Here is a 25901-nt window from a genome sequence, read left to right on the forward strand (position 1 = left end):
GGAAACCAGCAACAGAACATAGGGACACAGTCTCAAGTTGTGCCAGGGGAGGTATAGGCTGGATATTAGGTAGAAGTTCTTCACAGCATGAGCAATTTGCCATTGGAATGGGCTGCCCAGGGAGGTGGTGGAGTCACCATCCCTGGAGGGGTTCAAGAAGAGACTGGATGAGGCACTTGGTGCCATGGTCTAGTTGATTGGACAGGGCTGGGTGCTAGGTTGGACTGGATGATCTTGGAGGTCTCTTCCAAACTGGTTGATTCTATGACTTTACAATTCTATGAAAAAAAATGTTTATTAAGAATAAAAATATCTTTTTCCAACAAAGAAAGCATTGATAGAATCTGGGACTTCCAGAGGCTGTGTTACAATGAGTCTATATGATTTATTTCTCCAGAGTAGAATGACTGTATCTTGAACTATCTTGTCCAGAGTTTCAAAATTTGTCCATTATCCAGCAGCAACTCAAGGCACACTTCAAGTTTTTCCTTCTTTCAGAAACTGTTTAGTCCATGGATATCCTTCTTGTTGTGGTCAAAAGCTCCAGGGGATAGGGACTGTTATATAGAATCTCACATCCAGCATTTCTCCAGTCAGCAGAAATTAGCTAACTTCACCAATGATTGTCAAAAGTAAAGTAATTCAGAATTGAAATAAACAAGAGGAGACCCAAGGTGTGCATAGCAAATACATATTGCTGGCACGAATATGAAAACTGCAGGTGTGCATACCTGAGATACTATGTGCCAGTGAAGTGTCTGCTGTGCTGTCTCAGGTTTTGTTCTCCAGCTGTCCCTGTCCCATGGCTTGGTGGCAGAGAGCATACCACACCCTCCTAGTGTGGTACTAAGTTTGGCAGTGAATATGAGGATGAATTGGTATCACAAGGCTATCTAGACCTAACAAAAGGGCATGTGCAATATATTGGCAGTGCTTCATGCTGTGCCACAAGGATTGGCATTGGAGGTAGGTAGTCTTTGGGTTTTTTTTTTTCCCAGTGGAAATTTTATCCTAAAGGACACTATTGAAAATAGATGTTCCCTCTGTAGCAGCACTACAGGCATCTATTCTCAAGCAAACTCACTACATTTTCTTCAACTAAAAGCTGACATCTCTAACACATTTTTAGCACTTCACCTACATATCGACGGATCAGACAGGCTGCCAGTTAACATACAATGCTAGAGCAAAACATGGCTCAGAACAGTACTAGAGGGAGTGTCTTGTGACTGAGCACAGGACTATCACAAGACCTCAGGAAGGCTGGGAAGGTGAGGAAATGCTGGTTTCTCACTGTCCAGGTTCAAAGAGCTGGAAAGCTCTGATGCCAGAATTTCCATGCCACAAGTAAGTTATACCTAGAATGAGAATGGAGAATTAATTACATGCCCTTATATCTGAATCAGTCCTTACTCTGCTTCTGCTGTGTATCCAAAACTACCTCTGGCTACTATGCAAGGGCTTAAGTAGCTAGTGAATTCCTTGTTCTCTACAAGTTATTAGTACATCTAGGAAATCACTTCCCTGGAGAGATTTTTGGGTACCAGACATCACCTGAAGGATCTGAATGGAACTGTTTCACACCTTCTCCTCATGCTTAAGATCATTACTTTACATTGCTGTGAAACAGTTGCATTTCTAGAGACCAGTCCACTATTGCAATTCCAAAAGTTTACAGAGATTTAGCTTTTCATTTCCTCTCTCTGCAACACGGCAACATGAACTCCATTAACAAGCCATTGTAACAATCCCATCCACCCAACCTGAGACACAGCAAGCAGCCTTTCTCTCTCAAAGGAAGCCTTGCAGCATACACACCTAGAGGTACAAGTGAAACTAGGCTTAATACAACCTCAAATTCTTGGGATTTTAGCTGCATTCACTGCTGCCATGGGCATATATTCACTGTTGTACTCATGGGACTTGGATTCGCAGTGCTGATTCTGCAACCAGAGAGAAAATGTCATGAATTTAATTTGTGGTCCCTAACCTTTGCCACTTCTGCCTTTGTACTTTAAGTAGGGCAGTTACTCCGACTGTTTTCAGTGCAAATCTTAAAGTCAGAATAGACAGACAGTCACACAAAAAAAGCTGGAATAAAATAAACTTAAACCAAAAATAACACATTTTGCAAAAGAATAACTAATATCCATGGGCTCCTTTCTTTCCTGAGACAACTGGTTCTTTAAGTCCTGTTTCTCTGGAACAGAGCTGTAATTGCTCCACTGATGATTTGTTTCCTCTTCTTGAAGAAAACAATTAGGTGAATTGCCTACCAAAGTAATTTTGCAGGCCTGTGCAGCATTTCTCCTCTTCCCATTGATTTCCAGCCTTTAAATCAATAAACAATTCTCTCTTACAAAAAACTTAATCTGAGCTGCTGTCATCAATGGCTGAATTCCAATGGTAAATTAACATCTCAGTCTCATTGTAAAAAAAAACCAAACTCAAAACACAAACAAACAACAACAACAAAAACAACAAAAACAACCAAACCCAAAACAAAAAACAAACCCCAATAAAATCTCACCCTTTAAATCTCATTAAACCAAGTTCCCCATTAATGACCCTTGGAAGGAGGGTTCTAGAGAATCTCATAGATTTGCATACCTTGTTTCTTAAGCAACAGGCCACAACACAGCAGACACAGGAAATCATAGCAAACATGATCAGGCCAATAATTATCCATGACATAAGTCCCAGGGAAATGCAGTCATCTGGAGAAGGAGAGGCAAAAACGTCATTACTGATAATTTTCCTTTTTCCCTCCCCTAGAGCTAACTTTTGAAATTCTTTTCCCTCTCCCAGCAAAAGTGAGCTCTAGAGAAGTATTTTCCTGAGGTGAAAAGCCACCTTGGAGAAATACATTCTGGAGGAGAACACTGCAGTTTTCCAGAAGGAGAAGTGAAACTGTTGATATACAGGGCTGAAAGTGTAGACTGAAAAGAAAGTAAGACAGGGTGGAAAGAATGATAGTAATGCAGATCTCAGCAAGGTTTAAGCCTACATTCAGTGAGGACCACAAGTGATCTAAAAGGTAACCTTCTCAGAAAAAGGGTGGACTTTGGTAGTCATTTTTTGATAGGAGGGCAACCTGAGGTGCACAAGATTTACCTTTGCCCAGATCTGGGAGAAAACATGGTAGGGTATAAAACAACTGTCAATAGATATGAGCATCTGGCTATCTGTACAAATGGAAATAGGCATCTTTGGGAAATATTGCAGACAAAAAGGGTTGACACAGCTTTATTCTGAGAAGATGAGGTCCAAGAGATAATTTGACCCAACCAAATAGCTGCAGCCTTGGCATTTCAGCTTCTGTCATTATTTAGTCCTGGTGCTGAGAGATAGGAAAAGATAGCCAGGGAAGGACAACAGTCAGTACCGTGTTGCAACTGGGCTATATCTAGAGAACCAAGAAGGGATGTGAACAAAAAAACCTGTTAATTCAAAAAACTGTTAATTCTTCCATCTTAACATACCAAAGAGTGACTCAGTGAAAGACAATTCAAAATTAAAGCCTGCACAGTGAGTTTTCTGTAGTCCAAGCCTTTATGAGCAAAAGGGTGAAAATTCTCAGCAGTCATGGATCACTTCTGTTCTAAAAAGGCTCTGAAGCTGAAGGTTCAGAGAGGTGAACACCATCTTCACATCAGTGTGGTGTCAGAGTTCTGAATACCACTACTAGCACAGGTATCTGACAACCAGTGTTTTTTTATCCAAGATATATTAATTTAGCTTTCAGAATGGATTTTTCTTTTCCTCAGCTAGAAATAATCTTTAACATTTACACTCAGCAACTTGGAATATGGACAAAGGGAAACCTCTGCTGCAGGCAAGGGTGGGACTGTAGTACTCCAGAAGATGTAATCTAGTGAGCTTGGATGCCACCAACAATATACAAAGCTTAGCATGGCCTGCAAAAATAAGATGTAAAAACAAAGGGTCCTTCTGCAAACAGAAGAACCTCACAAGAAGATGAATAAATATCAAAAGGCCATGCCAAGCAGTCTGCCAACACAGCTCCACCGATATCAGAGCCTTGGCAAGTAATTTTAAGCTGTCTTGGAAATACCTAGTCACATTTTTCATGCAAATTCTAGTCACATTTTACACTGCCGTATAGATATGTCCAATATCTACTTATCAGTAAACCTGAGTAAGAGGGGAAGAGAACTGAACTTACCTTGGATATAGAAATAAGTTTCTTTCAGCTGGCAGTCTATGTAAGGAGGGGGGAAGAGCTTCTCCAGGCAGTAGGTATAAATGTCAATATGCTTTCTTTCCAGATTTTTAAGAATAAAAGTGGTGCTGCTATTTGAATGCTCTGTTTGGCAGTAGGTGACATTACTCTCAGGGATAAATTTCCCCTGATTAAAATGGAGTGCACAGATCTCCTTCTTTTTATCTCCTTTGAGGAGGGTCATGCTGAACTCACTCACATTTTGGGGGTTGGGGAATGTGAACCTGAAGTTTCCATTTTCAAATGTCATTGTCATCTGGGGATCAGAGACATAAGGCTGATCTGAAGACATGAAACAATAAGTATAGTCATTTACCCAGCAATGAAAGGAATCCCCAAAATGTTAAGAAGCTTGTTTAAACAAAAGCAAGGAAAACACAGTTAGAACTTAAGGCATCTAGGTACTCAGAGTAGCCTGGCTATGGAAAGCAGCTTCTACAATGAGATACTAGTGCATTGTTCTGGTCATGTCAGGCATCAGTGAGAAAATAAATGAGATAAGACCAGGTCTTATTTGCTATGAGGCTAGAGAGGTCACTGTTAGCATTAGATTTGTGAGTTACTTGATAATGTTTAAAAGCTCCCTTGGACCAGACACTATAAGGACATGTAATACCTGCTTCAGACTGATTCTCCTATTCATAAATGAAACAAGGACAATGATAATTACCTCTGGTTTATGGTTCACAGCCTGCAGCCTAATGTTGATAGAATATTAGAACCTGTTATACTCAAAAAGACCTTTAAGATAATCAAATCCAACCATTAAACTAACACTGCCAAGTTCATTATTTTATTATGTCCTTCAGCACCACATCTACATGTCTTTTAAATACCTCCAGGGGTAGTGACTCTACTTCTTCCCCCGCAGCCTGTCCCAGTGCTTGACAACCCTTCTGTGATTTTTTTTAAAATATCCAATCTAAACCTCCCCTGGCACCACTTGAGGCCATTTCTTCTCATCTTTTTCACTTGGGAGAAGACACTGACAACCACCTCACTACAAGCTCCTTTCAGGTAGTTGTAGAAAGGAAAGCAAAGTTCTCCTCTCAGCCTCCTTTTCTCCAGGTGAAACATGCCCAGTTCCCTTGTAACACTTGCTCTCTGCACCCTTCAACAGCTTTGTTGCTTTTCTTTAGACATGCTCCATCGCTTCAATATCTTTCTTGTACTGAGGGGCCCAAAACTGAACACAGTGATCAAGGTGCAGCCTCACCAGTTCTGGGTACAGGGCCGCGATCACTTTCCTCCTCTTGGCCACGCTATTCCCAAGACAGGCCAGGATGCCGTTGGCCTTCTTGGTCACATGAGCACACTTCTGGCTCACGTTCAGCCAGCTGTCAACCAACACCTCCAGGTCTTTATCTGCCAGGCATACTTGCAGCCACTCCTCCCCCAGCCTTTTGTGTTGCGTAAGGTTGTGATTTCCACATAGCGCTTAGCACTTGGCCTTGTTGAACCTCATACTACTGGCCTCAGCCTATCAGTCCTGCCTGTCCAGATTCATCTGTAGAGCCTTCCTGCCTTCAAGCAGGTTGACACAGCTCCCTATCTTGATATCATCTGCAAACTCAATGAGGATATATTCCATTCCCTCACTCAAATCATCAATAAAGATATTAAAGAGAACTGAACCCTGGAGAATACCACTTGTGACAGGTCACTAACTGGATTTAACTTCATTCACCAGCTCAGAAGTCCTGACAGTTTGATAATGTAGGCAAAATGTTTAAATGAGATGTCAATCCAAAACTCCTACCTAAGCGCCTTAACCTCAAAGCTGTCTTTTCATTCTAGAGTAGATAGACATGGCATAAACTTCAAACCTTGTTACTTAGATGGCTGTAGCACCTTTATCACTAACAAAATGGGAAGAGTAGAGAACAAATGCACTACATGCATGCACCCACATTAGATCTTTCAAAGAAAACTGCCTGAAAAACTCCTAGGTGCTGTATAATTCTCATTTTGCAAATGTCTTGGAGAAAGAAAATAAAAACAAACAAAACAAATCAACCAAAAAAACCTAAACTGACTGGGGACCTTCTGCTTCCTCTCAGTTTGACTTTTTAAAGTCAGCAACCAATAGCACGGGAAAACACCTCAGACAAAAATATATAAATATGCATTGGTATTTTTTTTCCCTTCAAGAGCACTACTATTTTTTTATCTAGATAGACATTGACAACTACAAACCAAACTAATGCAAAAATGTCTTACCTATATTTTTGCATGGTTTCGCTGAGCAGCCAGCAACTCCTGAAAAATACAAAATGGTTTCCTGTTTAAAATTCAAGAAGGTGAATGCAGAAACAAGGGATGAGCTATACAATGTTAAGATGCTGAAGTTGTGTTCTAATTTGTGTCCCGAGCCTATCTGATCCTGTCTGTGCTACACTATAGAATCATAGAATCATAGAATCAACCAGGTTGGAAGAGACCTCCAAGATCATCCAGGCCAACCTAGCACCCAGCCCTAACCAATCAACTAGACCATGGCACTAAGTGCCTCATCCAGGCTTTTCTTGAACACCTCCAGTGACGGTGCCTCCACCACCTCCCTGGGCAGCCCATTCCAATGGCAAATCACTCTCTCTGGGAAGAACTCCTTCCTAATATCCAGCCTATACCTCCCCTGGCACAGCTTGAGACTGTGTCCCCTTGTTCTGTTGCTGGTTGCCTGGGAGAAGAGGCCACCCCCAACCTGGCTACAATAAATTCATATGATGTGAAAAATGCATGAAATATAAAAATCAGAATAGAAAGCAAATGCATTGAGCAAGAATTAGTATTGATCATACATAGAGCATTTGCAACATAATAGGCATACTTCATAAATAGAAGCTGAGATGAAAGTAAAAAAATTCCTCAAAACACTGAATAAAATAAAAGAGCATACTTCTGGTTTCTTACAAACCCAGAATCTGCAATGCACCAGCATCAGTCCTTGTTTACATACCAAAGTGCCCATTTCAGGCTACCTTCATTTTATTTCCCCCACTGCTTGGCACTGCGTCAAAACATCTTACAGCACAGGTAGAATGAATATCTGGAGGGTGTCCAATATGTACAGCAAAAAAGAAAGAAAGGCAAGCAATGCATACAGCTTTGTTCATTTTTCAATAGCAGGTTTTTTTTCTATTCCAGATTATCAAACAGTATTTAGTCCATTGTGCCTAGGCAGCTTTCACTAGAGCAGAGAAATTTCTAACCATTGCTCTGGATTTGTTTTTCAAGCTGCCTACTTCATCACCACGCACTATGGCAATAGTGAGAGTGGAATTTCCTGGGTGGGTTGGCGGCATGTACTGCTTTGAACTGGTTTGTATACCTCTAACAGCAGCACGGCACAGCCTGATAGTGTTTCATCTGGATTTTTTACTTTTGCAGTGCCCTAAAATCAAAGCTACAGACAGATACACAGACAAACAGAAAAAAATTGTATCTGCTTTTCCTGTTTCCTGGTACCCTGAACACATTCTTCAGAGGCTGTTTAAATTGAAATATACTTTAAATCATAAATTTGTGATCCTAAGGAAACATGTAGCAAATGCTTAAACACTTTGATGGACCACCCTGATCTTGTTACAGCCACATGGCAGTCTAGATCCACACAGTGCACTCCTAAATGTGCTAGGCATTGCACTGATTACACAGTAGAAATAACCTTTTTCCCGAGGTGTTTGTTATCTTTGACATCCAGCGCAGGTGGGGGTTGGTCTCTTCTCCCAGGCAAACAGCAACAGAACAAGGGGACACAGTCTCAAGCTGTGCCAGGGGAAGTATAGGCTGGATGTTAGGAGGAAGTTCTTCACAGAGAGAGTGATTGGCATTGGAATGGGCTGCCCAGGGAGGTGGTGGAGGCACCGTCCCTGGAGGTGTTCAAGAAAAGCCTGGATGAGGCACTTAGTGCCATGGTCTAGTTGACTGGATAGGGCCAGGTGCTAGGTTGGACTGGATGATCTTGGAGGTCTCTTCCAACCTGGTTGATTCTATGATTCTATGATTTTGTATGCTCTCAACTCTTTCTGAACAGAGACAAACTTTTAGTGTCCATGCTTTTACCTTCTCCAAATCCTTGCTATCCACTTGCCATCACTGTCAAGGGTTTTGCAATGAATGACACTCACTTAGACTACCTTTAGTGTGACACATAAGCTAATGGACTTCTGAAAGATGCTTCTAAATGTTCATTTGGAAACAAATAAAAACAGTTATCCCTTTTTGATTGATTTACCCTCTTTCTAGTATCAACATTCTTCTGAGATTACTGTGCACCATTAGCACTCTTACCTAAATCAGTGAGAATTCAAATATCTGCACTTCTCTCAGGACTATTTCTTAAGTCTGTGGTAACAGACAAAGTATGTGGTGTCTTGTATCTCTGGTGTGAAGAGAAGACAAACAAAACACACAGCTTGCCAACCCACAAAGCAAGAGCTCTAGATATGCTGACAGCACAGATATAGAAAGTGCGAGCTCTCCTAATGGTATACAGCCTGAAAAGCTGAACACAAAGGTTAAATAAAAACCAGTTCCTATTGACTTGCATGTTGCATAGTGAAAGAAAACAGTTGCTATGAGAGCAGCATTTGAAATACACATCTTTTTAAATGTTCTTTGGTTTGGTGACCTGTAGTTTGGTAACATATGCTTTTAAAAATAACCCCAAGAGCAGACAAATTATTTAGGAAAGGGAAGAAAGAAACAAGTGTATTGATACAGCAGATGCTAGAAAGCATGTATGAGCTGACCTGGTACTTTTGGGAAGCATCCACCTGTAAGCTGAGACCTCTACACTTGTCACTGGTCATCTGAGAGCAAAGACAGATGCTCACAGCCAGGGGAGCTACAGAGCCAAGCAGTGCCATATTCCCTGAGTGCTCCAGAGGAATGTGGGGCTACCCTTCTCTGACAACTAAAGCAACAGCTTTGAAATTCATTTCTCTGTTTGTCTCTGAGAATAGTTACATTTTCTGTTAGCTAATAAATTGCCCTTTCATACTGAGTGGCTTAAAATGTTTGTCAGAGATCATGGTTTTAATTTTTGTTTTTAGTTGAAAAGGGCAGAGAAAGGTCATTAAGCATGTAGTTCATGTGATCCTGTGGCAAGCTGAAAGATTGCTTTGTATCCTCTCAGGCACAGAAGCTTTAACCGCCTGTCTTCAAGAAAGATTCCGTAATGTACTTCTCTGAATGAGCATTTTGGCAAATGTGATGCAATTAGTATTGCTCTGAAACAAGTGACTATATAGAAAAGCATGCTTAGCATAGTATAAAAGAAGAACATTTTTAAATGAGATTAACAATGCCTGAGATTAAAACACAAAATATTCTACATGGATGACCGCAGTGGGTGAGAACCATTATGAATTTCCAATTCACTAGCTATTCTACATCAACTGCTAATGTAAACAGTCTCACTGCATACTAAAAGGTGTGGGTTTTGCTTTTCCTTGTGTCCAGTTCATTCCTAGGGTAATCTTATGGACCTGTAACATTCTGTAGTTAATGGCCAGATGCATTTGTGATGTCATTTGCCAAGTTACAATCAGAATAAATGTACATTTATCATAGAATCAAACAGGTTGGAAGAGACCAAACTTGATCTGTAGTGCTCCATGTATTCTGAGTCACACTGATACTTACAGAACATGAAATTGCAGTAACAGTAAAAGAATAAATATGTTAAATTTTATCAGGCATAGAACCATAGAATCGAACAGGTTGGAAGAGACCTCCAACATCATCCAGTCCAACCTAGCACCCAGCCCTAGCCAGTCAACTAGACCATGGCACTAAGTGTCTCAGCCAGGCTTTTCTTGAAGACTTCCAGGGACGGTGCCTCCACCACCTCCCTGGGCAGCCCATTCCAATGCCAATCACTCTATCTGGGAAGAACTTCCTCCTAACATCCAGCCTATACTTTCCTCGGCACAGCTTGAGACTGTGTCCCCTTGTTCTATTGCTGGTTGCCTGGGAGAAGAGGCCAGCTGCCACCTGGCTACAATGTCCCTTCAGGTAGTTGTAGACAGCAATGAGGTCACCCCTGTGTCTCCTCTTCTCCAGGCTAAATAACCCCAGCTCCCTCAGTCTCTCCTCATAGGGTTTTAGTGCGATGGGAGATAGGAAAGTGAAGTTCGCACATCCAGTAACACCAAGGGATTCATTCACTAAACTTCCTTCATACTACCTTAAAAAAAGAAGTGAATAAAATACTACTATATAGTATCATTGAAAATGAACAGAAGAAAGAAAAATCTCACAGGATTGGTAGTAGGAAAATCTTGGATTTGGCTGTAAGCTTCCCTTTTGGTATTTTGCCTAAAAGAGCTAATTCGATTGCATTTGAAGGTTTTGAGACAAGAGGAAACAAATCTTTCATTGGTTTCATGTCACACTGTGCGGTTGCACAGAGTTGTTCCTGGCTCACCTGATGTGAAGCAGAGTGTCAAGACAAGTATTTTTACTGAAAATAAACTGGTATGTTTCTATCTTTCAAGAATAAAGGATTAAGAGAGGAAAGCAGTGAGCAGTGCTTCTGGACAAAACAAGCAATAGCCAGAATTGCTCTAGGAAGCCACTTACAATCTGGTAAAAACTCTTATAAAATATACCACTAACACAGCAGCCATTGCTGACAGTATTTCAGACACCCTTCTAAGAAATGACCATGATTTCCTCCCATGTTGACAACAGATTGTGCATGAACAGGATAACACTTAGCAAGTGCTGGCATGAAAAGCTCATGTGCAGAGTTTCATAGCAAGGGCCTCAAGTGCTGTGGAGTCCTACAGCTCTGTCCTCCAAAACCCCACTGCCTGTGTTTCTCTGCAGAGACCACAGAAACTCCATATATTATGGAGTTATCAAGCCATAATATATCACCATTCATAACCTGTTTATATTGAAAAGAGGTATCCATAGATCATAAGCAGAGTTCGCTAACCACCAAGGCAAGTTACTGTGCTTTTACTCCTCAAAGACAGTGCTCAGGAACACTATCTGGAGTGTTAGCTTCTTCTGTAAATGAGTATCATGCTAATCTCCCTTACATCAAGCTGATCTTTCATACACCTTTTATTAATACTACTAATAATGGTAATAACAATAATAATAACAACAACATTTTATGCTGAAAGCACTGCAAGATAAAAAACCTGAAAGACACAATTTGTTGTTACAGGTAGTCTCTTTCTCCTGCCATTTCTTCTTCGCAGCTCCCTGTCTAAATCCTATCTTGCATATATGAACAAAGGCAGAAAGAAGGCAGAAATGCTGGTGTCAGCCAGAACAATTATTTGCACCCTTAAAATTGCAGCTTATTTCTTCCTACAAGGAATATCCTTTTAGATAGTTCTAGCCAGGTGTAAAAGCATTCTGGCCAAGTTCATCTGCTGAATCAGCTAGCTGAGAAATATTTAACAGAATCAACAATTTTTTTTGTTAGTAGATTAAAGAACAACTTTTCAAGGAGAAAAAAAAAAACCCTTATGTCCCTTAAGAGGTACTGATCACAATCCTCCTTCCCTGTGATTCCACTCATTTATTTGATCTGTCTGAAAACTCAGTATACTCAACATTATCTAACCTTCATAAGGGTATCTGCATTGCCTAAAGAGCTAGAAACTGGTTTGTTTATTTATTTATTTAAATTAGAACCTAAATTCTGCATAAAAACTCGGGAGTACTTGAATTCTACAGGGAGACTTGAAACCCATCCTGTATCACCAGAATTTCAGAAGTAAATGTATTCAATAGCCCTTGCCATGATCTTGAAAGAAACATGCTTAAATGGTGGCTGCTAACTGCACACTAAATCACAGATCTTACTTATATCACACATCATATTCAAACCCTGCACATTATATGTATGGAAAAAAAGACTTTGTAAGCAGAGGCATTCAGAGCGACTACATATAAATGTGAGCTCTGGTATTTTATTTTGCACAGCTGTGATAAAACACAGAATCTTGTAAAATATCCATGTTTATGGCTGGACTGAGATCACTGTTGTCACCATGTGCCTTCTCAAGCACAGCATTTGAGAGTGTCACATTTTCTTTTAAGTCAGGCTGCATTTCAAGCCTTCACCAAAACCATCTCATCCGCTCTTCCATGCCATATACACTTTTCTTAGTATAAAAATTCCCTGGCCAAACAACAGCAAGTTTCAAATCAGTAACTCAGCTTCTTTTTATTAACCTGTCCACCATCATGGTGCTGTAAGACACTATGCCCAGCAAGGGAAACTGGCGGGGGCATTACAGTCTAAACAGTTAGAGGGTAATATTGAGCAGATGAGCTAAAGAATATAGGCAATGTACTTTTTTGTTTCAGAGGAAATGCTGTGTGTTGGCAGGAATTTTCTTCCCACTAACTCTAGTGCTATTAACGTTGAGGGCAGTCTTTTTCATGGCTGATTCCCTTAATTACCTCTACTCCTCCAACCCCTTCCTATCATGCCTCATTTACTGTCTCACATCATAAAGTGGGTTATATTCCATAGAGACATCCACTGCAAAGAGAATAATCCAAAATTATACTCACCGTACAGGGCTTCAAACTGAAAGTAGAGGACACACAAAGTTACAGCAACTGACTTCATGCTTGCCTGAGACAGAGGCACCAGCCGTCTGTCTGCTGTGAAGATGGGGAAGAATTCATGGGTAGGAAAGGAAGTGGTTTGTGGGCAATGGGGGAAATTATATGATAATCAGAAAGACTTTTTGATTTAACCCCTGACTATGTTATAGCTCTGTCAGCATTAGCTGTCACCCACACCTGTGGAGTTTGCTGCTTATTTTTTTCCTACCGCATGGCACACTGTCACAGGCAGGAAGATGAAAGATTTTCTAGCTGTATATTTGATGTATTTGATGTTCACTTCTGCAAGGGCTGTTTCTCGTTAAATCTGTCCGACAAAGGCTACAGTCATCTGCAGTACACTTCCTGCAGATAGCCCATGATTGGCAACTTGTTCCTTAAACTAGCTTATAATACAAGCGTATTTGCACTGGCAACCTGCTTGTTTCCCATCACTTTCAGCTGGTCTTCTGTAATTTATGGTCTTGTTCTATGTGGAAACCATTTTTTAGTAGGCTATGAGTCTCCTGCATGTCCTGGTTCTGTAATTAATTGTAAGATCATGTCCAAATTGCAGAAGGATCCCCTCAGCCCTGGGGCTTCCTGAAGACTCACTCCAATGTAAGACTTCCACTCTGTAGGCCAGGTTTATTCTGTGTGGACATGAGAAACTTGATGCAGCTCTGTGAGAGGAGGAATCATAGAATCAACCAGGTTGGAAGAGACCTCCAAGATCATGCAGTCCAACCTAGCACCCAGCCCTAGCCAGTCAACTAGACCATGGCACTAAGTGCCTCATCCAGTCTTTTCTTGAACCCCTCCAGGGACAGTGACTCCACCACCTCCCTGGGCAGCCCATTCCAATGGCAAATCACTCTTTCTGTGAAGAACTTCCTCCTAACATCCAGCCTGTACTTCACCCGGCACAACTTGAGACTGTGTCCCCTTGTTCTGTTGCTGTTTGCCTGGCAGAAGAGACCAACCCCCACCTGGCTATAACCTCCCTTCAGGTAGTTGTAGACAGCAATGAGATCCTCTCTAAGGAGTGCCTGGGGCACTCACAATGTATGTTCACAAACAGACATAGAGTCTAACTCAGGGCTGAGCAAGAGGAATGCCCACCTTCTTGTCCCACACCAGCTGAGACTCCTCCATTGTCTTTCAATCTTTCTGTCTTTGCCTCCCTCCTCTGTCAGTGCTCACCTACTTCACAAAGACATTGTGAGTGCAGTTCAGAAATGTTCCTTTCTAGAGTTGGTTACCGTTAAGCACCTGTGACACGCAATCTGTTTCTGCAACACATTTCCTATAAATGCAACTATTTTTCGTCACAAACATGTGTTTCCTTTTTCCATCCTCACTCATTTCTCTTTGTCTTGATTTTCACTCATTCACATGTGCATCTCAGAGGTGACATTTCCTCTTCTAACCTGAGTGTTCTCAGTCCTTGTCTACCCTTCTCCTCAAGCAGGGAGTGCCCTTTAGCATGTGCAGTAATCCCTTTCTGGAATGTGGTTTCTCCGTTCTGTAAACCCCAGTCTTCTTTTCCTATTCCCAGCACTACCCTACAGTCATACACTCCTTTTCCTCCTATCATCCTGCTTCCAACCTGCCATTTCTGACTGTACACAACCTGGAAAGTCTTTATGAGTAGTTTTATGCCTTTAAAACTTTACCCAGTGATGCACTCAATTCCAAAGAGAAATTTGTTTTCTCAACCTTGGTCTGCACCCCAGTGTTCTCTACCACGTGTTCAATAGTTCTCCCTCCTAACTCTAAGCAGCTTGGGAAACAACACTTCTGCTGTTTCTCTAAATAGAATGATTCACAACAAAGATTTTCCCTGTGATGGACAATGTATATTTGCTTGTTTAATCACATAATTTTTATTACACTTACTGCTCTGCTCTTATCCTGAACAATGTCCATGCTAGCAAAACATGGACATTCCCTGCTTTGGCAGGGAGGTAGGGCTAGGTGATCTCCAGAGATTCTCTCCACCTCTACCATTCTGTTATTCTGTGAAAATTATACTGCCTTATTTGCCATGAAACAAAGGAGTTGCTTACAATGAAGTAGCTTGTTCTGCCTCACCAGTAGTTTTCCACTCTGCTTGTGGATGATGAGCAGTTGCCCACAGCAATATAAAATATTCTTTCAATAAAATGTTTTGTGATTCTTTTTCAGAGTCTGCTCCAGCCTATCCACACAAATTATATTCTGTTGTCTCCTGCTGTTTCTCATTCTTTACTTCAATATCTGGCCTATATTCTCATGACTCTCGGTCATTCCCTCAGGGCTGGAGCAGAAAGCCTTTACACTCGTGCATTTTTGTTTCCTGTCTTCCTTGTTGAGAACAGGGAACAATGAATTTCACTGGGCTATTTTTAAGGTTGTATGATGGCTTTAAATCCCACTTCCCATCTGCATCAGTCACCATTAGGTGTGTAAACAAGCCGCAGTCATTCAGGATGTAAAGATTTCAGCCTGAAATGCAGCTCACGCGCTCCCTCATTTGTTCTGAAGTCTCCTTTGCTTATACATTGGTCTGACCTCACCCTGGGGCATGTGGCATGCTGTAATATCCTTTCCATCAACGTGCCAGGGGAGGCTACCAGGGCACAGCTCAGCAGCAGGGTAAACACCTCTCTGTAGAGAAGATCTAACAAGATGATACCCTTGGTGGGAGGGCTGGTATTGTTTTTTGGTACAAGCCTAGGTACCCCATGAATCATTTTTGTGTTCCTTTTCAGAGGATGCTTGAGGTGATGTCATTGTCATCAGTTTTCCTAAAAGAAGAAGAATAGAATCATAGAATCATAGAATCAACCAGGTTGGAAGAGACCTCTAAGATCATCCAGTCCAACCTAGCATCCAGCCCTATCCAGTCAACCAGACCATGGCACTAAGTGCCTCATCCAGTCTTTTCTTGAAGACCCCCAGGGACGGTGCCTCCACCACCTCCCTGGGCAGCCCATTCCAATGGGAAATCACTCTCTCTGGGAAGAACTTCTTCCTAATAATACATGTGTGTCAAGGAGCAAAGCCCACATCTAACACATGCAAGGACATTGGCCTATCAATTCAGTCAACACATGCCAAGTGGCAAATTTAATCAGTCTAAACAGGTTGCCCAGAGAAATTGTAGATGCTCCATCCCTTGAAACATTTACAGTCAGGTTGGATGGGGCTCTGAGCAACCCAATCTAGTTGAAGTTGTCCCTGCTTATTGCAGGGTGAGGGGACAACTAGATGACCTTTAAATGTTCCAACAAACCATTCTATGATTTCAAATGCCTCAGATTCTGTAACTAGCATTTTGAACTGGCTGGCTCACGGCACCCACGTAGGCAAAAGACTGTCTTCATCTGGTCACAGAAGCCACTATGCCTCTGCATATCTAGCAACATCTGCCACAACAGAGTTACCTAAAGAGGTACCTAACCACTTCTCCAGTACACAGAGTATAGATAGTAATGGACGAATGAAGGTCGTGTGCATATGCTGGTGGTGTGGACTGCAGACCTATGGGATGGCTGGGGAACATTTGCTGAATACCTTGAGTAACAACAATAAAGACAATGACCATGTTCAAGGTGTGCTGGGAAGAGGATTGTAAGGAATAGGTATCTTTCAGTGGCATATGCTGAAGTGTTGCAGGAGGTATTTAGGAGGATAGTAGGATGTAGGCTGGATGTTAGGAGGAAGTTCTTCACAGAAAGAGTGATTTCCCATTGGAATGGGCTGCCCAGGGAGGTGGTGGAGTCACCATCCCTGGAGGTGTTCAAAAAAAGACTGGATGAAGCAGTTAATGCCATGGTCTAGTTGACTCACTAGGGCTGGGTGCTAGGTTGGACTGGATGATCTTGGAGGTCTCTTCCAACCTGGTTGATTCTATGATTCTGTGTAACCTAGATTCATGGGTAGTGCTCTGGACCAAGAAGGATACTTTCTAAAGCTATTTCAGTTCCCCTGTAGGCAATATCTGCTGATTGGAGCTTTGTCACCAGTACCACTTACAGCTACATTCAGAAGGGAGGTCTTCCAGAACACACAGTAAATCTGCAAAACCCAAATAAAATGCAAACCTGGGGACTCAGACTTGTTACTCTCTTGTGCATTTTACAGAGCAAGTGCATGACAGATACAGCCTGATAAACTCAGTGACCATGAAAGGCATTCTTTGGGATTTTAAGTTGTCTTTTGGATGTGACAGCAACGAATTAAACACATTCTCTAAAATTTTCACACCCCAAATGCTTCAAAGCTTGTAGCAGGGTAGGAACTCCTGTTATGTGGTTATCTGGTCAGCTGTCTTGGAGGAGTTAGGATTGAAAGAGCTGTGTACCATGGTGGTATTTGGGGTTTGTGGTGTGATTTTTCTCTCAGCACTGCTGTGATTGCTTTGTAAAGGTAAATTTTTGCTACCACTGCTTCACAGTGCAACAAAGGGGAAATTTCTCCAGCAGAAACAGCCCCTGAAGATGTGATTCGTTCTTGCAGATAAGCTGTAAATCAAATGTCATGCTGAAAAATTGCAAGGACGTGTGAAGCAGCACACTCCTGGCTTGGACTTCCAGAAACACTAAGGTGGCTGAGGACACACATGCCACTGTCTGCTCCCAGCTGACTCAAAGTGCCTTTGAAAACTGTGCTTTGCAGTTATTATCAGTGATTGACTGGAGCTAGACTTAGGCAACTCAGACCTTGGTGAATCTGAAGGAGTACCAGCAGTGAAGTCACAGATTTCTCAAACGTGTAACTAAGCCACCTCTATTCTGTGTCTGTGATTCCGAATCTCACAGGCTACTGCCTTGGGAACAAACTGCTTTGTATGCAAGGCCAAAGCTACAACTCCATCGTGCTCAGGGAGCTTGCATATGGCCACGCTTCTCTTGTGGGTGCTGGAACAAAGATAACTGAAGGTGGGCACACAGCAGTACTGTGTCATCCCTTGGGCTCCTGCAGTAAGGGATTGGAGAAGATCTAGCTTTTATGGCAAAAGATGCTTCCTGTGAAACAGGGGGAGCAGCACTGGGGCACGGGGCAGGTGGAGCAGCATTTCCCGGCACATGAACCAGAGTCAGGTCCATGTCTGAAAGTCCTCTGCATCCCACCGGTGACCCGCCACAGCTGCTTTGTGTGCAAGTCCGATCGCAGGGCCCCGGGGGGTGAAGCCAAGCTCTTGTCTCAGCAGGGCTCTGGGCAGGGCCTCCCGCTGAGGCCAGGCAGGTGCGGAGGCGCGTACTGCCCGGCGGTGGGTGCGCGCAGGCGGCACGAAGGCAGGAGGCTGCGGCCGGGGCAAGCCGGGCGCGGGAGCGTGCTCGGGCCAGGGCCGCCGCCCGCGCCGCCGCGGGGAGGGCGCACGGGGGCGCTGCCGGCCCGCGCTCCCCGCCCGGCCCGGGCCAGTAGGCTCCGGCTCAGGCCCAGGGCTGCCAGGGAAGCAGAACAGCGGCGAGGCAGGACAGCGGCGAGGCAGGACAGTGGCGAGGCAGGACAGTGGCGCGGCAGAACAGTGGTGAGACAGGGCAGTGGTGAGGCAGGGCAGTGGCGAGGCAGGGCAGTGGTGAGGCAAAACAGTGGTGAGGCAGAACAGTGGCGAGGCAGGACAGTGGTGAGGCTGCCAATCCTGCCGCGGGGAAAGGCTGCCAGAGTAAACCCAGGTGTGCTGTAGGCGCCAGCCAGGTTCTTCATCGGCCAGGCTGCACAGCAGTGCTTTTGGGAAACTGTTTCCAAAAGCCAGCCTCCTTCACCCTGACTTCAGCCCAGAGTAGCTCGTGGCTTGCGTTGCAGTCCTTCCCAGAGTCACACCGAGGTGCTAGAGTCAGTCGCTGGCTGCTGACGCTCACGGAGGTCTAACTGCTGTCTGTGGTTTCCTAGAATCCCACGTAAGTCACCCTACATCCATGTTGGTCTGTGTTTAAAAGACTATTTTCATCAGAAATTCTGAAACCTGCTCGGCAGAGTCCAGAGCAACGCTGCTGTGTCTGATGTCTGCACTGGAGGGACAAAGCAGCTCTCTTTGGGCTCAGGAGGTTTTGAAAGTGTCATAGCTAAGAAAGAGAGGTTTGATCATCTTTGTAAGCATTTGAACATTGCTCATCTGTGCTTACTAATTTGATAAGAAAGAGCCATCTGTAAAAGCAATCCTTGCAGCAGGCCAGAAAAAAGCAAACAAGAGGCAAGGCAGTTTGAATAGAAGTCACTTTGTGTGGCTGTGTTTGGTTCTGTTGGTTAGCAGCCCCTCCCCGGGGAAGTGGATGAGATTGATGGTTCTAACCAAAGCCCAGCTTGGGTTGTTAGTGAAATTGTCATTGCTCCCACCTAGAGCAGAGAGGACTCAGGCTGAAAGGCCTCCTCTTGCTACACAATCAGTACCCAAATACGGAATGTAGTTGTATGAAGAACCTGTTGAAAATACATCAGTTCATGGATAAAGCATACACTTCTGATCAGCATGGCTTGTGTGGCCGTACAAGGCCTGCAAACATCCGTCGTGCAAAACACACGGAAGGAAGGGTATAGGGCAGGCTTGTAGGTGTTAAATTGGAAAAGAGGACACAGTCCTCACATGAGGACACACACCTCATCACATCCTCAAGAGAATCAGGAAGAAGATCATACTAATACCTCCTTCTGGCACTGGTACAAAGTCCAAGATACCAAAGAAATTCAGAGCGAAGTTTGTTCTGTCACAGCAGCCCTGAGTTTTGAATGCTGGCCAGAATCAGTTCTCTGAAGCCAGATGGAAGCTCGAGTGATCAAAGGCATCATCTCCAGTCTGCTCAGCAGATCCAGGGTGTGTGGCACAAGCAGAGCATTTGCACGACGTTGCCCAGGGCCCTGCCTGTGTGGAGGGAAGACTCAGGGGCCTTGCAAAAGCTAGTGGAGTGGGTGGTGCCCTGATCAGCCATTGGACTGCCATCTCTCAGGAAAGTTGGCTTGGCTGGAAGCCCTGGCAGCGTATGGAGGTTGTTTCATCCCTGTAGGAGCACCTGAGTATGTGGCAGCTGAAGGATAATTGAAGGAACTGTTGGATACAAAAGACCGGGGCATCACAGCAATGAAATGCAGGTGTGTGGTGTTAACCAGCATTAAGCCTAGGAGCAAACATCTGCCTGCAAGAGCACAGGAAACTGGATATGAGCTGTCTGTAAACCTTTCTGATTTGTTTGCTGTTTGTCCCAGACTGCTTTTAAACCGGTGAACTACAGCTTAAAACCTTTAATGTTCTTTGGGAGTGGACTATAATGGAGGGGTCTAAGCACCCCTCTTTCAGCCAGCTTGGATATAGTCACCACATGAAAATTAGTTTGCACTAAAAATTAAAATGACAGCAAGAAATAGAAATCAGATATCTATATTCTCTAGAGAACTTCAGTGACTGAAATGACTACTCTAAAACATCACTTTAACCACACTGATCACATTACAGATCACCACAGGATATTCTGGTGAATCAGCCTTTGTCACATTAAGACTTCAGATTTCTTCACTGAAGTTCCTGGCCTCCATGCACCTCCATGATCCTAGGAAAAAGGCACAGGTACTTTGTCAGTGTAGGTTGCACAGCTAAATTGCTGAACCTTCCAAATATGACATTCTCCCTCATTTTGAGGGCCCTCCAGAGCCACCATGTAAAATCAGCTTCATTATCAGGGACTTCATCCTGAGGGTGCAACCAGAAGAAACTGCAGTGCATGCAAGTTACAAAAGTTAATAGGATCAAGACACAGCAAAAGTAATTAATTCTGTAATGCCCAGCTCCTATCTTCAGCAGCTGTTCTTTGTCTCTAGAACTCACTCTATGGAGTTTAGGGTGAACATATCTTAGCTGGACCATAAAGCAAGCCTGAATGCAGGAGGTTACATTCAGACAAGCTCCACAGTAGCAAATATAACCTTTTCATCAGAATAAAGGCCCAGTAAGTTCTGTTGATTCTAACCTGCTCCCAGCTACTATTAATTTATCCCAGGCAGATGTATATGCATTGTATTGAATGTGCAGCTCTGTTCTAGTCTAAGACTGGCTGCCAGCAAACTTTTAAAAACAGGCTTTTCATGATTGATTTCTTTGATCTCAGCTCTGTGGTTGCTGATCATTAAAAGCAAATGTTTGCTCAGGGGGCTTTTGTTGTTCCAGCCAAAGTGCTTCTTCAGTTTTGGGTCTGTAGTTTCATGCAGTTCTAACTGAGACACAGAGAAACACCATACCCAGAGGAGTCAGGCAGCCTGCTGTAGCCTCCTGCAGCATGCTGAAGCTGGGAGCATACAGGTGTCCATACTCTATTTATAGACTCCACAGAACCCTGGATTTTCTGTGTAGTCATCTTAGTCAGCTGAGTTACAAAGATGTCAAACCAAGAAAGGTCCTCAACCTGCAAATGTCTGCATATTATCAGAATCTTTATGGATAACATTGTGATGTGTTTTCCTGTTGTTGCATTCATCACTATACACTCACTGTTAGATATTTATCAGGGAGTAAAGATACTTGACGGACAATTTTTTGTCCTCATCTGGTACAGCCAGCCCTTACATTTACAGTCATTAATTGTTTAGATAACTATCAGAAAAGGTGAATGTTAGTGTTTGTATCTTCTTTCTGTCTTAATACTGCTGCTAAACATTATGTAAGTTACTGGGGCTATTCATAGCACCATTCCCAGGCCTAACTTCAGAATTCTTCAGGAAGCTGCTTCTGGTTGGGAGTTGCCTTGATTTGCTGCCAGGCATTCCTAATAAAGCTCTGTCTTCACAGATAGCTCTGGCAAATAGGGTGCAATAAAGCTCAATTTTCTCTAAGTAGAGCTGTTTATAGATCAGCCATATATTTTGTTCTTTCAAGTGACCACTGCAAAGTCACACACACGTGTCCTCTCTCACTTTAATTCAAACTCAGCTTTTCTTGCTTGACCTGTTTGGTTGCTAGAATGTTTTATCCCTTGTCTGTCAGCTACACTGCCTCAGCAGCAGAGGCAAGGTATGGTCATTGGGAAGCTGGTAGCAATGAAGTTGTGTTCAGGACATACTGTGGAGATCAGCATCACAGCCAGTGTTTGGTTTTGTTAGCTGAATTATCCTCCCTTTTACAAAAGTGGACATTCAGGTGTTGCTGCCTACCTCTTCAAAGATGCTGTTGGATGTGATTGTATTTTACTGGCCATCCCAGGTCTTTTTTAAGACATATCTCTGTGCCCAGTGTTAAGTGGTGCATGATGTGGCACGGGAATTTTTAAGCACAGTTTTGTTGGTATTCACAGTATGATGGGGAGTGTGCAAATGTATTATTTCTTAAGCTAGGGATCTTACTGCATATGAAACCAACACAATAGGATCTATTAATTACCAAGTCATTGATCCATGTTATATTGATGTTGGCATTTAGCTCTGTGGGCCATTGGTTTCTTTCCTTCTGTGCTAGGTAAGAAAAAAACCCGTAAGAAAAAATAATTAACTGCCATGCACTTCTCTTTGGGTTGCTGTGGTTACACTGTTTTCTCCTGACGTCAGTGGGGACTCTAATCTTTGCATGAAGGACCATTTTGGTGACTTTTTTGCTTGAAGAAAAAAAATAGTTGAAGGGGAAAAAGTCTGTTTGGCCATTTGCATCTTTCCTTCTAGTTACGTTTTCATAACTAGGTGATTAGTGCTAGTGGTTTACAGAGGAGCAAGTGCTGATTTTTTTTAATTAGCTTTATATAATACAGCTACAAATTATTCTAGTTGATATGGAAACATACTTTTTTTCCACTATGAAAAGAAACATGTAATTGTTTCCAAGCTTTGAAAATTACCTCAGATATCACCTTTTCTCAGTCTAGGTTTTTCTGCTGTTCTCAAGGCTATATGAGTTTTTTTCAAGACCTTCAGTTTCTTCCATAATACAGAACAGCTCAGCATCCTTGTTTACATGGACCCAGAGTCCATGGGATTTCACAAAGCTACAAGATCAATCCATGGAAGAGAGCTGTTAAATGCAAAGGCACCACCTGTCAAAGTTCCTGAGCTGCTGGAGGAGGAGGGCTAGTACAGGATTTTAAGAGATTTTATAGCATACTTCCTTGATTTTTTTACTCTTCCCTGACATCTGTTCTTGGCCTCTGTTGGAAGGCAGAGAGTGAGTGGAGTGCATCATTTGTCTGCTGTGGGCTCAGTTATGTTCTTAGGTTCTCATTGCTGCTGGCTGCAAAAGCCAGTTGCAGTTTGGTTTAATAAATAACATCAAAGCCTAAGAAGTGCAATATCTTGAATATCGTTTGAAGCTCATAGGATGGTAATGCCTTTTGGGTGGGCTTATTGCTTAGGAAAAAGGTGCTACTTTGAGGTGATCAGGTAGGTTAAGAGCTGCATGTGCTCTGTCTGCTATTTCCATTGCAGGCCAGGGAGTTCACCTGTGTATGTATCCTGCAGTGCCAGCAGTGCTGGTGGCAGACAAATGAGCTTAGTAAACACAAACAGAGCAAGCAGCCTTTAAAAAAAATTGTCACAGAACTCTGTGAGCAGCCTGAGGACTGTGTACTGAAAGTGAATTATGTCTTGTCTTCAAACTGGTTAATTACACATTTAAGTCAAGCAAGGACCATTCTTGATTTCACAGAGGCTGGGACTGTTCAGCATCAAGAAGGGAATGCTCAGGAGGCATCTTAGTAATGTGTGTAAATAGCTGATTGCAGGTTGTAAAGAGGACAGCCAGACTTTTTTTAGTGGTGCCCAGTGATTGGAGTAGCAATATAAGAATAGAATCATAGAAAGTTTTGGGCTGGAAGAGGCCTTTAAAGGTCATCTTGTCCAAGCCCCCTGCAGTGAGCAGGGACATCTTTAACTAGATCGGGTTACTCAGAGCCCACTTTAACCTAACTTTGAATGTTTCCAGGGATAGGATGTCTATCACTTTTCTGGACAACCTGTGCCAGCATTTCATCACCCTAGTCATAAAAAAATTCTTCCACATAACTAGCCTAAATCTCCCCTCTTTAGTTTAAGGCCATCACCCCTTGTGATGGTTTAAAACCATCATCCTTCCAACAAGCTCTGTTAAAATTATCATCCTCATCTTTCTTGTAGGCTTCTTGTGGGCTGCAAGTGCGTATTGCTGCATCATGTCCAGATTTTCGTCCATGAGTACTACCAAGTGCTTCTCCACAGGGCAGCTCTCAATCTCTTTATCCCTCAACCTATTGAAGGACATGGGCCTGATAGAGCAGCTCCAGAGAAGTGAAAAAAAATATCAGAGGGCTGGAGTACCTCTCCTTTAAAGACATGCTGAGAGATCTGGGCTTGCTCAGCCTGGAGAGTAGAAGGCTTCAGGTAGACCATATAGTGAACTACCAGTCCCTGAAGGTGGTCTACAAAAAGGGTTAGGCATGTAGCACTAGAACAAGGGGCAATGGTTTTAAACTAGAGAAGGGTTGGTTTAGATTGGACGTTAGGAAGAAGTTCTTCACTATGAGATTGATGGAACACTGGAACAGGTTGCCCAGAAAGTTGGTTTCCCAAGAAACATAAAAGGTTAGGTTGGATAGGGCACTGAGCAACCTGATTTAGTTGGGGATGTCCCTGCTGACTGCAAGGGGAGTTGGACCAGATGACCTTTAAATGTCCCTTCCAATTCAGTGTGTTCTATGATTCTCTATCTATTGGTTTTGAACCAATATGTTAATAGCATACCCTCATTAGCAATTCCAAAGAGCATTAATACACCAAGTGAATCTTATGGTATTTGCTTTAGACTGGCAAAGTTTCAAAGTAACAATTTCCCAATTTGTTTCAGTGCAAAATTGCAATCTGTCACAGATTTTCAGTAAAAATAAGGACAGCCTGCCAGCCTTGAAAGTTTTCCACTGCGAGTGCAGAAGGGGTGAGCACTCTGCTAGGACAGTTATTGGTCTAGGTATGTTCCTGCCTTTGATGTGGGATCAGGCAGCAGACTTCTGTGTGTCTCACTTCTCATCTGAGCACCCCAGGCTTCAGGGCAGTGGCTCTTCTCATTCCTGTCTCTGGTGTTGAACAGAAAGTCTAACCCAGTCAAGTAAAGTTTTGTCAGAAAAGGCTTCCTTGCTGCATGCATGCATGCACGTGCACACACACACAGATTTTAAACAAATGAGTATTCTCTAGATGAACTTTCTGGCCAGTTCTAACTATGTGAACATGACTAATAGGGCCAGCTCACCCACCAGTGGAAAGCCACATGCTAACACATCACCAAGGGAACAAACTGGGGTGGGAACTAAAGAGAACTCTGCATGACTTGTAAAATGTCTTGATTTGAGTTTTTGCTGGGGTATGCTCTTTAAACACTGCTGTTTCAGAGATACCATAGTATCTCTAGTGATCCCATATCATCAGAGCATCAGTTCCATGGTGAAAGAACTGAAAACAGCAAAACATAGAAATATTTTCTAGCAACTAGGCAGAAACTGGCAACACTTCATTTTCCAGATGATTTGTAGGTTTTATTTCAGAACAGAGTCAAGAAATTGCATTTCTGAATAAGTGACAGGTTTTTTCAAGGGTTTTTGTTATAGTGAATTGTGGACTTAGGTAGCATGGGAAGCCCTCTGGCATAATCAGTGTATTTCATGTGAATATTTGAATGTTAGTGTATTTCACTGTATATGTTTAATAGTTCTAAATCCTACTGCTACTTTTCCTCATTATCTGCTTCAGATACAATAAGCTATTTCCAGTTTCTGCTCTTCCAGTTCTGTTGCAAGGAGATCTTTCTGGAACACCTACGCATTCTACTAAACTTTACCCTATTACTACTATTATATAATGAGTAAGATTTTGTGATTTATTTATAAGTTTAAAGCCACAAGAATGAATTTTTAGTGTGAGTCTGAGTAATTAACTACAAAAGTTGATGCTTTCAATATATATACAGGCCCCTAGGACAATTAAATTCAGAGAGTAAAGTAAAAATTAAGTTAAAATGAAGTTGAAAAGATCTAATTGGTCCAACAGGCAGTATTTAAAGTTACAGTAATCACAATAATTAATTGAGCTGGGAATCACATAGTGGCAACTACCTGTAATGTAAAAGGAATTATAATCAGAAAAGAAAGGT

General features: G+C 42.6%; 1 protein-coding gene across 1 annotated transcript; it reads right to left on the minus strand.

Annotated features, from left to right (window-relative positions):
• Positions 1–1853: 1853 nt before the first annotated feature.
• On the minus strand, positions 1854–12866 carry LOC135188022 (inducible T-cell costimulator-like). Its single transcript, XM_064167173.1, has 5 exons — positions 12794–12866; positions 6464–6502; positions 4187–4525; positions 2611–2717; positions 1854–1943 (listed from the first exon to the last, which is right to left on the minus strand). Exons 1-5 carry the CDS (start codon positions 12849–12851, stop codon positions 1854–1856), a joined length of 633 nt encoding a protein of 210 aa, XP_064023243.1. The 5' UTR covers positions 12852–12866.
• Positions 12867–25901: the final 13035 nt, after the last annotated feature.

The sequence above is a fragment of the Pogoniulus pusillus genome, chromosome 2 (genome assembly GCF_015220805.1).
Source record: "Pogoniulus pusillus isolate bPogPus1 chromosome 2, bPogPus1.pri, whole genome shotgun sequence".
NCBI lineage: Eukaryota > Metazoa > Chordata > Aves > Piciformes > Lybiidae > Pogoniulus > Pogoniulus pusillus.